This window comes from Drosophila yakuba, chromosome 2R (assembly GCF_016746365.2).
Source record: "Drosophila yakuba strain Tai18E2 chromosome 2R, Prin_Dyak_Tai18E2_2.1, whole genome shotgun sequence".
NCBI lineage: Eukaryota > Metazoa > Arthropoda > Insecta > Diptera > Drosophilidae > Drosophila > Drosophila yakuba.
In genome coordinates this window covers 15,178,128-15,192,627 of record NC_052528.2, presented here as the reverse complement: position 1 = coordinate 15,192,627, position 14,500 = coordinate 15,178,128, and the positions used below count along the sequence as shown (strand labels likewise).

Genomic DNA, 14,500 nt, shown 5'->3' with positions numbered 1-14,500 from the left:
CGTACACATTATGCTATCGCATAAAGTAGCAAAAGTTTTGTGCTTTTTGTTGATATTTTTTTTTTCTTTTGGCTCTGGCCGTTTGGCTTTGTTTCCCACCTTTCGTGCACTCCCATTTCCATTCCATCCACTGCATTTCACTTTCTCTATGCTTTCTCTTCCCGGTGCTCCACGTTGTTCCACGCTGCTCCACGTTACTCCATGGCACAGATTAAAAATCAAGCGCGCCATGCCCGGCGATACTGGCAACTACACCTGTGTGCCGACGGTGGCAAAAACCTCGAGCGTCTATGTGCACGTAATTATTGGTAAGTAAGGACTGGCAGTGCAACAACGGGCTTAGTCCTGCCCGTTGGTGTTTGTGTGCTGTCAGGGAGTTTTGCATGTTTATGACGGGAAGTGGAAGTTGCCTGTTAGCAGCGGCACATTCGCAATTTGTAATGCCAAGTGCAACGGGGGGAGTGGCCGTGCAGTAATTGCATTGCACCAGACTCGGCGAGAAATTGCTGCTGGCATTTTTTTTTTAGATTTTTTCTCCATTTTTTTTTGCTTCCCCCACATGTTTGTATTTGTGCAGCAGCACGGAAATTATTTCTAGTTGCCGCGGCAGCAAGGAAGTTTCGCTGCAGGCCAATAACACGGGCCATGTGTGCAAAGTCGGCTGAAAATGGGAGGCGCGGGGATTTATGGCAGCAGCTTGTGTGCTCGAGAGATCATCACGAACTTTAACAACTTTGGCTGCCAATGTTTTTCTTTGGCTCAAACGGAAGAAAGTGCATGCATGCCAACTAAGAGCTATTATATCTGGGGAAGAAGAGCCGAAACAAAGCCAATCACTGATTGCTTCCAACCAATTAATAGATGAACAGATAGACTTCCTGTTTTCAATATACTTTTTGCATTCATCGAGATGAGCAATGTGCCACGTGAAAGCTAGAAGCAATCAATTGCGATTGTCAACCGATTTAGAGTAGTATGCAAATACTTTAGGCTTGAGTAACTTGAATGATTCCAGGATGGTGTGATGTAGGAAATATTCTGCACATCCCTAATTGGCTTTTTGATTCTGCTCTCCAACAGGCGAACATCCTGCGGCCATGCAACACAATTCGAGTAGCAATAGCAACAGCTTCTACTGCGGCATCTGCTGCATGCTGCTGAGCATTGTGTCCTGCTGCCTGCAGCACTTTTATGAAACGGGGTGTGGATATCTTCATGCCACGGCAGCGGTGGCCAAATCCGCGGGACTGGGGCCCCCGAAGCGAGCAACGCTAACGACCAGCGAAACAGGAATAACTGCAGCAAAAGCTGCAGCAGCAACAGCAGCCGCATCAGCAGCAGCCGCAACTGCAGCAGCAGCATCATCAGCATCCACATTAGCAACGTGCAACATGTTGAGAGAACGCCCAGCGGCAATTCGGTGTCTGAGATGAAGGAATAATCAACACGCAGCAAAACACTAATATGGCAAAAACACACTTACTCACACACACTCAGTCACAACACTGACACACATATTCAAGGTGATTTAAGTTTTCTATGTATCGCATGGGGGGCTCAAGCATAAGTATTATATTTACGTACTTGTAAGAATTGCACTTAGTGGAAAAGCAAACATATTATCTTATAAGCGAACAAGTATTTAACAACGTTAAGAGTGAAAGCTAATCCCTGGAAAACTGAGACAAAACCTATGCATTTTCGTGGGATATCATGATCTACGTGATCTCCGACTTAGAGGAACAAAGGCTACATTATTTGACATTGTTTTGAATTGGTCCATTAATCAATCGAATAAAAGGATGACCCAAAGTGGCATATTATTACCATACTTGTGTGACTTCTGGACTGCCTTACAAGGTCTAGAGATATGGGTGAAAAATGATTGATCAAAACCAAACATCCGTCTTCTATCCGTATTCAACTGTAAGTTATCTGTAAATCTCATTCAGCTACCGACTATTGACTGCACACCCATAGCAAAACCTTACACACCTCTTCATTATGAAATAAGACTTACTAGCATTAAATACCCCGAACAGACGGATTAACAAACCAAAGGCCCAGTACATTGGTATCACAATAACCCACTTCTATGCAATCTTATACTGCCAACGAACTCGCACTCCACAGTAGCCTATTGCATCAAGTTGTTCGATGGAAATTTGCTGTAAATAATTGCCATTCAGGAGAAATTTACTCAAGAGTACTTGGATCCGTGTGTAAGCCCAGCCAAATGAGAACAAAAGATGGTACTCTCTCTATATGTTCGATTGCTTTGCACATTTATCAGTTTTAGACATTAGCTATGTTTAAGTACGATAATGAATGTATGTATAGCTGATAAGCGGATAAATTACGAGAGCGGATGCTGAATTTCATCCGTCAGTACTCAAAAGTTGGGGATTAACCTATTTGCGTCTGACCCAATTTTGGGTGAGGCTCGTTTAATTGTACATAATTAGTTTTGGCTAGAAACAGAAAATATAAAAAAACGAAAGAAACAAATACAAATGAGGGGAAAATTAAATATTAAATGCAATTTATAATTGTGCTTATCGATATAATTGATACGAATGCATTGCGAGTGTGCAGGCACTGTAAATAAATTCATTAGTAGACGAAATTGTAATTTTAATTAACTCTTAAACGATATAAACAGATAAAACCAATAAATGCGATTCGCAGGCAGGGCACTGCCCCAGTTGGTAAGCCGCACACTGAGGCAAAACGGGCATAACTCACACGCAAACCAAATTAACTAAACCACACTAAGCATAACACAATTCAAATAATAGTAAAAGCTAGTTAAATGAAACATGGAGCCCAGGACTCTGAGCCCGCATCTTGTAAATAGAGTGAATGGATAGTGAATTAATCGGAGCAGGCGATTAACTAAGCTAAATCCGTTGAGTGTCAAGTATATAATGTCGGCTCCAGATTTATGAAAACATGAAGAAAAAAAGAAACATAATAAAAACAATAACGAAACCCTAGCAAAAACATTATGTACAATTGTATGTCACAGCAGTGCAGCTAACAAATATACATACATATATAAGCCAGGTACTCTCAAATCATTTATATGTGTGCGTATCCATAGGTACCCCCTACTTATGCATATACAGATAGGATTGTTTAAACTTTAAACGCCACATCAAAAACACGGACACTGCAGGCGAGAGTTTTGTGAAATGAAACCGAATCGATTCAATAAAATTATAATTTAGAAAATTTAAAATCTTGTCTTAATTCTTTGTGGTTCGGGCATTGCGCTTTCATTTCGTTGATCATGGAAAATACATCGAAAGTATCATTACCATTACCTCAAGTCTTTCTTTTGTATTTCACCGAATTTTAGATCTAACATAACATCAGCTATTTTTCGTGAGATAAGAATGAATTATATTTATTTCATTTGCATTCCCATGCTCCCTTTTGGGATAGGGAGCATATACATATTAAGAAACATGAACCAGATGGCTTTTGACAGCTGATTTCGCCACAAAAAACCAGTTTGTCATAGTTTTAAGGCGAATGCTGGTAATGCGTTCATTGACTTACGCTATAATGTATTCAAATGAAATCATTGGTTAGATGTCGTCCAAGACGATGATGTTGATATTGATGTGATGGGAGCCGTCCAATATTGATTTAATTGCAATTCGTCTCCAAATGTGGTGGGACTGATGTACCGTTCGTTTTTTAGTCGCCCTGATATTAATTCTAGCGAAACGTATAAATAAAACCAGAACGGAGTAGACGCATTTTAGTCCGTTGTTGTCCAGGTCTAAGAACATGCTGCAGCTGTCACTAGCCCTGCTACTCTTTCTGGCTCTATTTGCCAGCTTGGAAACAGGTGGGTTCTTCTCTCAGCACAAAAGCTTATTTGTAAATCATATGCATATATCACAGCACCATCTTCATCAACTGGAGTTAAGCAGGAGAAATATGTGCGGGTGTATGAAATCAATGAGCAGCAGTACCAGCGGGTTTTGCAGCTGACCAAGGGCAAGAATGTTATATCGGAGGCCCGGCTGATCAACGGAGGCTTTGCCACCGTGAGTGACACCTTGAGTTCCGGATGGAACTCTCTTCTGCGGATCGTGGGCCTCACCACCCTCAGCAAGGCCGATGAGGCCGAGAAGGTGGACTTTGATGGTCAGCCGTTGTGCGTGATCAAATCTCGAGAGGGAGAGGGCAGGGAGGAGGATGTGATCTCCGCTAGAAGCTCGGCCAGGGACATCGAAGCCGAGGAAGAAGATTCCGCAATCCACTGCATAGTGGTGCTCAAGAAGGATGTCGAGTTTGAGCTCCCAACCCTGGATGCTCACCCAAATTACGCCGAGTATTGGAACAAACCAACAACGTCTAACCCTGTCGAGGAATCCCCTGTTCCCAACCAGTCTTCGGAAGTTATTAAGGAGGAAGAGGCAGTAGAGACGACGACACCAGCTCCATTGAAAAAGAAAAAGGTTAACAAAAGCACTTATCCAAGGGCAGGCACTTTGAAGAACGACTCTGAAAGTTTCCGGCAATATGGCTACCCTCCAGTGCAGCCCCAATATCCGCAAACTCCGTCCTATGGTGGCTATCCGTACAGTCCCTATCCCAATCCTCTGCCTTACCCTAACCCGCAGCCATATGGACCCCAACTTCCGTATGGACCATCGCCATATGGACAATCTCCCTATGGACAATCTCCTTATGGACAATCTCCTTATGGACCGTATCCCCAACAACCCTATGGTCCCCAGCCCCCAATTGGTCCTTACAGTCCGCAACCCTATGGAAACTATGGATATCCCTACTTGGATCAGAACCTGTTGGTTCAAGTGAATGAGGAAATAGAGAAACTCGAGGCTGACGATGACCAAGAAGAAGATGAGGACTCTTACGAGAGTGAAGATGAAGATGACTATCGCTATAAGAACCGTTTATACTCCTACAATCCTATGTACCTCCAGCAATCTTATCTTAACCAATAAATAGACAAACTAAATACACATTTTGGTTTTATTATCCTAGTAAAGAGCAAGTCTGGGATTCACTTGAGTTAGGAATTTCTTCGAATATATCTTCTTGTGACTATACTAATACTAAACTGACTTGTGGACTATGAGTAATTTCTCTGGAGCATCGGTCTCCTTTGCAAGCTCGACCAAAAGAAATTATGTTATCATTCAATCAGCAAAGCTAGCATAGCTAGTCATGTTTCTGTATAAAACTCATTAATTAAACGAGTTTTGGGCAGGGCGAGATCACGATGAAGAACTGGGTCAACGCGTACATTATGGAGATTGAAGTCGATTAGTGCAAAGCTATAACTGTATATGAGCAGTTTGGGTTGAACCATTTGAATGACAATGCCGATAGGGAATTTCGGTTCGTCAAGTCATCAACTTGTTGGCAGCGAAAGACTTTTGAAATATATAAGCTAGGGAACCGAGCAAAAGAAGCTTATTCGCAATCGCCATGAAGTTCTTAACAGTTCTTGCGGTGATCGTTCTCTGCGCAGCTGCGGCCCAAGCTGGTGAGGTTTTCTCATATATATTTAATCCTGGCAACAAGGATGCTAATGATCTACCCACATGACAGGCTCGAGTCGTCCGCAGCTGGTGCGTCTGCATCAGGTGACCCGACGGGAGTACAACGAGCTGCTCCGGCTAGCCCAGGGCAAGGAGGAGGTATCGGAGGCCCGTTTGCTCAGCAGCTCGATTGCTGGCATCAAGGGATTGGCATCTGGCTTCGCCGCTGGCAACTTCATTCCAGCTATCTTCAGTTCCGGTTCCAAGGATCAGCCTAAGAAGGGACGTCCACTCTGCGTGATCTCCACCAATGATCTGGACCAGGACCAGGACAGGCGCTTGGGTCGTGTGGTGAGCATTGAGTATGAGCCCAATTCCGACTCCAGCTCCAGCTCTAGCTCCGGATCGGGATCGAGCAGTGGAAGTGGTCATGGAAGCGGACATGGTAGCGGTCACGGCAGTGGTCATGGCAGTGGTAGTGGAAGTGGCAGCGATGACGACGACGATGATGTGACCACTGTCAACTGCATCCTAGTGGTCAACAGCACCGACACCACTACTACCACCACAACTACGCCAAAACCAGGACACGGACATGGACATGGGCACGGACATGGGCACGGACATGGGCACGGACATGGTAGCGGGCACGGTAGCGCACCAGGTGGCTATTACCCGCCTCCTCCTCCGTTCTATCCTCCCTACTACGGCTACCCACCGTACTATCCACCCTACCCCTACCCACCACCACCACCTCCGCCAACACACAAGCCATCGCATTCCGGCGGAGACAAGCGATCGGTGGATGATGATGAGGAGGCGGGTCATCTGATCGATGCCTACAACGGATTCTACTACCAGACAGAGGGCTTCAACACGAGGAGTGGAAAGTACTCGAAGGTCAGCCAGGATACCTCGCCCTATCAGCCAGCCAGTTATCCGCAGCAGGAGTACGCCAATACCTATCCCAAAGTGGTTCGCAACTACGGACTGACCCATCCTGCTCCAGTCTACGTCCGATCGCCACAATTCGATCAGGAACATTAGAACAAGCTGAAATGCACTTTTGAATAAAACGAACTAAATTATTAATTACGCAAAGGTTTCTATTGATATTTGGGTTCATATTAATATATATCCTTTTATATGAAGTTATAGTGATACTTAAGGATTAATTGAATTTAATTTAATTGAATTTAGTAAGCCTGGAAGCCTGCTGCCACGTTTCAGAGAGCCATCAATCGCAGACGCATGTGCCTTCATAATTGGACTCCGAATTGAGTGGCAGAATCGCTCATTTGTTGCATGTTTGTGAGTGAGAGATGAAAGATGTCCTACACACATAGTTCGCAGTGGCAGTGGCAGTGGCAGTGTGTGTGTGCCCGCGTGCGTGTTTGATCAAAAGTGTTACAAGGTCCTGCCACTAACAATGCCAGAAAGAAACGTAACGTTGATCTAGGCAACACAACAGAGCCACCGTGTAAACAAGTAGCATTACACTTTCCTCTGCCAAACAAACAAACACACGCACGCACAGCGGAGTATTGAGGCACAACGACAATTGAAAGTGCAACACATCGTTGCCTTTTGTAGAGCTCCTGCTGCAGCCTCTTTACTGCAGTTGCACGGCAGAAAAAAAAGGACACAAATATTGTCTTGGGAAATCGAAACAGAAGTAGAAATAAAACAGATCTGTTCTGTAGCTTTAGGCACTATGCGCACACATTGAAAATAACATTTCTTTTAGAACAGTGTTATTTAAGTTGAGGATGATTTTTTCATTTTTTCAGTGCACAAACTGATAGGCGGATAGTGACACACAGTCATGCGCTGGCGAAGGACAACTAACGCACAGGCATAAAAGAGAATAAATTAAAGAACAACTCAAAATAACCGCGGGGCAATTGGCAGTAGTGCATCGCATGTGGGCGATGTGCAGCCGACATGGGCGGAATGGGCGTGGCAATTTGAACGCCCGTTCGTAAGTGCATCGATGGCAGTGAGAGGGAAAGTGGGTGGGGTTGTGGGTGGTGGGAGATGGGTGGTTGGTGGTGGCATAGGGTGATACGGTCGCCTTTGGCTTCATTGCGATTTTAGCCTGAGCCTGTCACGCCGCCACGCCCCGTGTACCGCCTACGCCCACACCCACACCCACACAGAGTGTTGTGTCTATGCACTGCAAAATAATTACTTTCATATCCTGCGGCAATTAAATTCATTTAGTTTGCCACCAATCTCCCCAGCACTCTGATTAAGACATTCATCCCGCTCCGCATTCAACGGCTTACGCTTGTGGCTTTTGAACCCAACTCATAGTCATAGTGGCAACCAACCCCCTCAGTTTGGCCACCCAGTTTGGCCTCCCGTTTTGGCCACCGCTCCTCCATTTCGGCCTTCGTCTGGCCAAGCAACTCTAAACTATGTCAACTGTTAACTTTTCCTTTCTATTTTTGTGCTATTTGTTGCGCGCTCGTTGTTTTTGCAGCCGCTGGCATTCCGCTCCTTTGGCCTGCATGTTTTTCAAGGACTCTACATAGTTTATCCAGCAACATCAAGCACACCCACGCACAACCAGCCATCACGCACACACACACACACACATAGACACGCATATAAAGGACGAAAATGCTTGTAGCTGCCATTTTGGACATGGCTGAGTTGAATGTAAGCAAATTGCTAAGAGCACTGCAAGTGTGTTGCTCAGACAGATACAAAAAGCAGAACGGAATGGCCCTAAAATTGCTCTCCTCAAAAATGCAGTAAAGTGTTGCCAAAGAAGTTGTTAACGCCAATGGGAAATCGAGGCATGCGTATAAGCGATTAGTTGTGGCTTTAAATAAGGGGATTTTATGGCAAAACGTGAAAGGCCCTAATTCAATTGGAAACTATTCATAATAGTAGATTTGAATTACTGCTTTGGACCCTAAATAAATCTACTCCTACCAGTCAAATTAATTGTTTATATCCGATCTGATGGGATTAGATTTCCAATTGCACATAAATCAGACAAAATATCCATAATCGTATATTTTGTTAATGTTCGATTCATAGGTGGTAGTTATATTTTATAAAATATTCAATTTCAATAAGCATTAATACATAATTTGTATTGTCACTGCTTATTTCTCTCATATTTTCAAAGGCTCTTCTAATCCAAAGTTTGGTTAATACACGGCTGTATTTGTATTTGTTTTTGGTTTTGGATTTCTGCAAGTGTTTATTGCATTGATGAAGATGAATTAGGTCCTGAATAATTTCTGGGGGCAAAAGTTTGGCAGCTTCCTCAGCATCACATAATCATCTTCATCGTGTAAATGTCAATTTAACGGAATATTAATGCAAGTACGCCATTGCAAAGAAACACCCACACTCACATGCAAACACCCACACATCCACACACATGCATACAAGCATACGTCTTTGATAGCAACGGAAGTGCGCACACAAATACACGCTCGAGTGCCATTTTGTTAAGGCGCAAAAATTGATAAGTGCCTTGTGGTTACTGCGGTCTTTGGTGGCCATTAACACGTAGCAACGAAGCAAGGGGGCATGAGGTGTGGTACAGTGAACACCCAATACGCCACCCACACAAGGATAATAAAATGTGTTCCATAAGAGGCTGCATAAGGGAGCAGAAGGGCGTTATTTGCACGTCAATCAAACATGGCGTCAAATAATCATTAACAAACTCACGCACACACGCACACAGACAATGGTGTGATTTAAGGATTTTTAAGGAGTGGCTTGCATGTGATAAGTGTGTGTGCGTGTGTGCTTGTGTGAGTGTTTGTGTTTGCTGTCATGTAGTTGTCCCTGACATTGGTTTTGCTTGCTGTTGATTTGGTGGCTTAACTGATTTGTGGTTGCCGAAGCTTTGAGGGAAGCCGCCGCATCTGGATTTGCTGGTAAATGCCACATTGGTTGGCATTCAACTGCGGAAACGGACCATAACCGCTTGAATAGGGCCTTAAAATAGCGTTAGTACTTATACAGTAATTAAGAACGAGTGATACGAAATGCTTCCTGTAAGAGTCATTATGGAAAATATGTTCATTTTAAAATATCAAACTATTGTTAGCACATTTTATTATTTTTAACACATTTTTAAGTTTGTCCAACAAAATGTTTACCATAAATACTAAACTGAAACACAATTTAAAATTGTTTGAAGAGCATCCGGTTTTTTTGCGGCTGCACGCCTGCCGTTGGCATTTAATAATCACTTGTCAACTCGTGCAAGCTGAAAGCCCCGATTGGCAATTTGGTATCGATTCCGTCCCATACCCTCCCCACCACCACCTTTTGGGAACACTAACCAGTTTACCTGGGCCAACTCGAGATCGAGATGGAGCATGGAGATGGAGACCTGAAACGTATGTTCGCAGCACTAACGAGCTGTGATTTTTCTTGCCATCAGCAGGGCCTGAATGGAGTGACTGCAAGTCAATGCGATTGGCGTCAATTAAGTGCCATAAGCGACACAATAAGCCGTCAGTCAGTCCGTCGGTCCTTTGGTCCTTCAGTCCTACAGTCGTTCAGTCCTTCAGTCCTTCAGTCCGCCATCCGGCCGGAGTTTAACGCTCTTCAGCTCACTCCGGCTTAGTTGGGCCCCGGCTTTTGACACACTTTCGAGCGGCAGCAGTGGCACCAGTGGCAGCAATGGCAGAAGCAGTAGATTGATTGGCGCCACTCAATTGGCAACCTTTTTGGCCTGGTCTGTTATAGTATGGTATGGTATGGTATAGTATGGATGCGTATAGCATGACTGGGTTGAGTATGGCTGGGTATAGTATAGTATGGTTGGGTGTAGCGGCTTTGGTTTACCGATGACTTCATGTGCAGCATCGTTACACGCATCGCTTACCATCATCCATCGGCTTGCTTTTTCCTCCGACAAGCGATTAGAATAAATTGCAACAAGCTGGCAAAACGACAGGCCTCCAGATTGCGTGTGTTCGATGGTTTCTGCTCCTGATTCCAATACCGATTCAGATACGTATTCGTATTTGGATACCGATTCGAGCTCAACGGTATGCATTTGACACGAGTGCCGATTTCTGCCTCAATAATTTACCCAATATCTCAATGTGTATCTCAAAAGTTCTCGAAACTCAAGTGCGTCAGTGTGGGCGGGTGAGTGTAATCAATTTTAGTGGCAACGCAAAGTTTTTCAATGCGCTGCCATTCAATTAAAAATTTGTGCAGAACTTTATTTTGCTGTTAAGTGGCAATCTACATGCATCCCCACACTCTTCATCATACCCACCATATATAAATGGGGTGTGTACTACTGGTACTACTGGGGGATATACTACATGTATATTCGTTTGCTGGTTTTCTGCATCGCACATTCCGCACATCTGTAAATACAACTATAAATGGCTTTGAAGAGTTTCTCTTTTTGGCTTTTCTTTTTTTATGGTTTTTGTTTGGGTTGATTTATGTGTACATGCCAGTCAAATTGATGAATTGCCTTTGAAAGACGATCAAATAAAATCACAAGCGAAGCGAAAGGGGCAAAGGACCCCCAGCCTTATAAGTTGTGCGATAAATTTCAGTTACCCATTTAACCGGCAAGAAAATTGTAGCAATTAATTCCAATGAAACTTCAAATTCTATCAAGATTGCTTAGTTTAAAAATATAATATTTTGGTTTTAAGTAATAGGTTTTCACACTGCTGTCTTGGAAAAATTTCAATTTCTTTTGTCGTTGTGAAAATGAGGCCTAACTGTGGTGTCTGTTGTTTGAAAGACAACAAATGTGATATTCTATGCATAAGTTAATCAAAATTTGTTTAGCAATGCACAAGACCAACTCGCACACATATAAGCCTCTTGAAAAATGACATCAAACCTGGATAAAAAGCAATAGCAGCAGATGACGACAAAATTGAAAAATAATAACAAAAAGTTACCCTGGCAGCCGTCGTTGTATCTCGGTATCTCAGATTCTTGGTATCTCGGCTCTAATTTAATGCGATGAGTTCTCGGTGTACTTTTTGTTTTTAATTTATCCAGCAGCCCGCAGCACTTTCCCCGCCTACCATCGACTTTCCCCATTTTCCTGGTTTTCCTGGAGCACCTGTCTCCATTCGAGCTGCTGCCATTATTCAATCTGTTGGCCGTCATAGTTGCTGATTCTACTGCTGCTTCTGCTGGTGATGTTGGTGTTTTTGCTGTCGGGATCTTGTTTGTGTTTATGTTTTAATAAAACAGTGCCTCCCCCCTTGGCACCCCTGGCCCCTGGTCCTCATATCACCCCTTGCCCAATACCCTCCCACAGCACCCCTCCCGCTTACAGATGCTGGCAAAGTCAAGAGTAAGTCATGAGTAAATCTTATTATTTTATCCTTTGTTATTGCATTCTCGATGGCTTTTCCCGTGCAGGCTTAGGATTTGGTCCTTCCTTCTTGGTAGTTGGTACTTGGTTCTTGGTGCTTGGTACGACCCCCTTTATCCTTATCCTTTTCCAACCCCTCTCCAACCCCCTCACACACCCCCTGCCGCTGTTATCATAAATCTGCATGCTGGCGAGGCATGTTTCGACTGCTCCGAGTTCGGCTCTCAATCCGATCCCGATGCAAACAACGTCATATGTCAACTGCATCAATATTTGCATTTTGATTGAAACTTACAAGGAGGCAAAAGTCTGTCCCAATTTGCATATCCTTCCTTCCCTGCCAATCTGGCTCCAGCACGAGCACTCTCTACGCCAACATTTCGTCCCTAATCCCCGGCCAACAAGCAGCTTAAATGGCTTTAAGATGCGACTGTTGGCCGAAAGGGCGACTAGTCGTTGGCTATTTATGTCTAAATTGGCAAATAGCAAATGGTGATGGCCGAAATGCAGTTTTGCTGTTAATTTCACTTACAACGCACATTAAATGCAGACACTGCAGCAGAAGCAGCAGCAGGAACATACTGCATCCTCAATCCTGCAGCAAAACCACCCACAGGAGCCAACAAAAAGCTGTTTGCCCATAATCAGTGCAAAGTGCAGTTGCAGTTCCCCAATTCGCATCGTGTGCGAATGGGGGAATCCCCGACTTTTGGCCATTTCGGTTTTGCCTGCCAGTCGTCGCCATTGCTATAGCCAACACCATCGTCATCGCCATTGCCAACGTAGTTGTAGATGTGGATGTCGTTGTCGCTCCCATTGCCGTTGTTGTGCCAAATTAGGTCAAAATGCGTTCAATTCCGCACGAAATGTCAAAATAAACAAGTTAGCCAACGGCTAAACAGCCTGGCTTCCATGCAGAGATGAGTGTCTGGCTGCAGTACAGATTCGCTTCTCCGGAAAAAACTGCAAACCAATTGTTACATAGTGCATATGCCCATGGAAAATTACTGAAAGTTAAGTTAAAGATGGTGGAACAGATGGTTGATGACCAATTACCAAAAATAGTTTCAGGATAATAATAGTTTGCTATACAACTATGCATTGAACTTGTAACTTATACCCAACTTAAGCTTGAATCATTACCAATTAGACGGGCTCTCCAGCAAATCGAATTGAGACTCTCTCGATCGCCAGAGTGGCTTGCTTAATGGCCAGATCGGATTACGCAGCTGCAGTGGCCAATGGGCAGGTATTGCAATTAATTGGCACTTGCATATGGCAGGCATTCAAATGGCCAAGTCGCACAGCCTGGAGGAGAATTGGCGCAAAGTGGACACATTTTGGAGGATGAGACAGACACATGCCCAACAATAGTGCTATAATTTCGTTTAATTAAGCCTAGGCCAAGTCCCTGTGCCCCAGTGCCTGTGTGAGTGAGTGTGTGTGTGAGTGTGTGTGTGAGTGTGAGTGTGTGTGAGTATGTGTGTGTGAGTAAGCATTGCATAATCCGAGTACAATGGCAGCGTGGAGGAGGTTTAATTTGAGAAGGGAAATGCCGGTTCAACAACAGCTACAGCAACAGCAACAGCTGCATTTCATTACAATTTTTCAATTACTATTAACTTGATGCGGCCTCATTACAGGACTCTGCGTCGCGTCCTTTCCCTTTGGCTGGTTTATCGTAATTAATTTTGCGGCTTCTGCTTGTCTCGTGTTTCCCTGCCCCTCTCTTCCTTTCCTACCATCCTAGCCACCTACCCCGCACCCACCTACGCTCCTTGGCCTTGGGCAGACATTTCATTAGGAAAATTGTTTATTAAAAAATAAATAGAATTAAACAATAAGCAAGAAGCAAATGGCCAGGACGACGCTGTCGTCGCTCCAACTTTTCCTTTGCATGCAAAGTCACGCCCCCTTTGCTACCGCCGCCCCGCTCTTTTTCAGCCTGTAAGTTGCGCTTATCACGGAGCATAATCATAAAAAGTTATGCGCTCGCTAATTTGATTAATGGCATTTCCTTGGCCGCAATCCAAATTCATAATGACTGTGCTCGGGCTAGGAAATTATTATTACTTCTAATTACAACGAGACAACTTCATTAGGACACTGTTATTGCCCCGCCCCCCTTGGATAAAAAAGACAAACCGAGTATCCGGCTGGACATTAAACCAATCGCATCTGGGAATCAACTGACGTAAATCAGGGAATCCAATTACCGTCAGAAGCCGCTTTTCACTAGCCTCAAAATCAAATCCAACTTTCGCGGCTTTAATTGTTTCATCGCGAAAAGGTAACTCAATTAAACTCAAACAATCAGTACCGTCGAAAGCCTGTGGTCATCATAAATTCCAACAAATAGGCACACAATCGAGATAAATTCCGTTTCGAACTTCATTTATACCAAAGTAATAAAGGCCTCGAACAATTCCAAAAAATATACGCACGAACTGTACTTTTGATAAATTTGTGCAAACACTTTGCAAAATAATCACTAACAGCTAATTTTTAATATTCCCAAATAATCGAATTAAAATATGTCGATTTAATTTCATCAATAAATTGAGAAACATAAATTCGCATAAATACAATTATTTTTGACTGTGGAGAATTTTTTTTTAACAAAACGAAG

The 14,500-nt window shown here is 43.7% G+C and overlaps 3 protein-coding genes across 3 annotated transcripts in view; all 3 read left to right on the top strand.

Moving 5' to 3' along the window:
* Nucleotides 1-3,241, top strand: part of LOC6530750 (zwei Ig domain protein zig-8) — a 48,112-nt gene extending 44,871 nt beyond the window's left edge. Inside the window, exons 7-8 of the mRNA XM_002091604.4 lie at nt 211-308; nt 1,081-3,241. Of these exons, the coding sequence (XP_002091640.1) occupies nt 211-308; nt 1,081-1,433 (451 nt within the window). The 3' untranslated portion in view covers nt 1,434-3,241. The remainder of the gene's footprint in view (nt 1-210; nt 309-1,080) is intronic.
* A 508-nt stretch (nt 3,242-3,749) lies between these two features.
* Nucleotides 3,750-5,004, top strand: LOC6530749 (vacuolar protein sorting-associated protein 37C). The gene is made up of 2 exons (XM_002091603.3): nt 3,750-3,859; nt 3,916-5,004. Exons 1-2 carry the CDS (start codon nt 3,799-3,801, stop codon nt 4,986-4,988), a joined length of 1,134 nt encoding a protein of 377 aa, XP_002091639.1. The 5' UTR covers nt 3,750-3,798; the 3' UTR covers nt 4,989-5,004.
* A 424-nt stretch (nt 5,005-5,428) lies between these two features.
* Nucleotides 5,429-6,620, top strand: LOC6530748. The gene is made up of 2 exons (XM_002091602.4): nt 5,429-5,533; nt 5,599-6,620. The coding sequence occupies exons 1-2, from the start codon at nt 5,476-5,478 to the stop codon at nt 6,573-6,575; spliced, it is 1,035 nt and encodes a 344-aa protein (XP_002091638.1). The 5' UTR covers nt 5,429-5,475; the 3' UTR covers nt 6,576-6,620.
* Nucleotides 6,621-14,500: the final 7,880 nt, after the last annotated feature.

Bases quoted from the DNA above. Each gene is read 5' to 3' on its own strand.
- LOC6530749 (XM_002091603.3), top strand. From the start codon at position 3,799: ATGCTGCAGCTGTCACTAGCCCTGCTACTCTTTCTGGCTCTATTTGCC. The intron at 3,860-3,915 runs GTGGGTTCTTCT...CATATATCACAG, and splicing joins ATTTGCCAGCTTGGAAACAG to CACCATCTTCATCAACTGGA.
- LOC6530748 (XM_002091602.4), top strand. From the start codon at position 5,476: ATGAAGTTCTTAACAGTTCTTGCGGTGATCGTTCTCTGCGCAGCTGCG. The intron at 5,534-5,598 runs GTGAGGTTTTCT...CCCACATGACAG, and splicing joins CGCAGCTGCGGCCCAAGCTG to GCTCGAGTCGTCCGCAGCTG.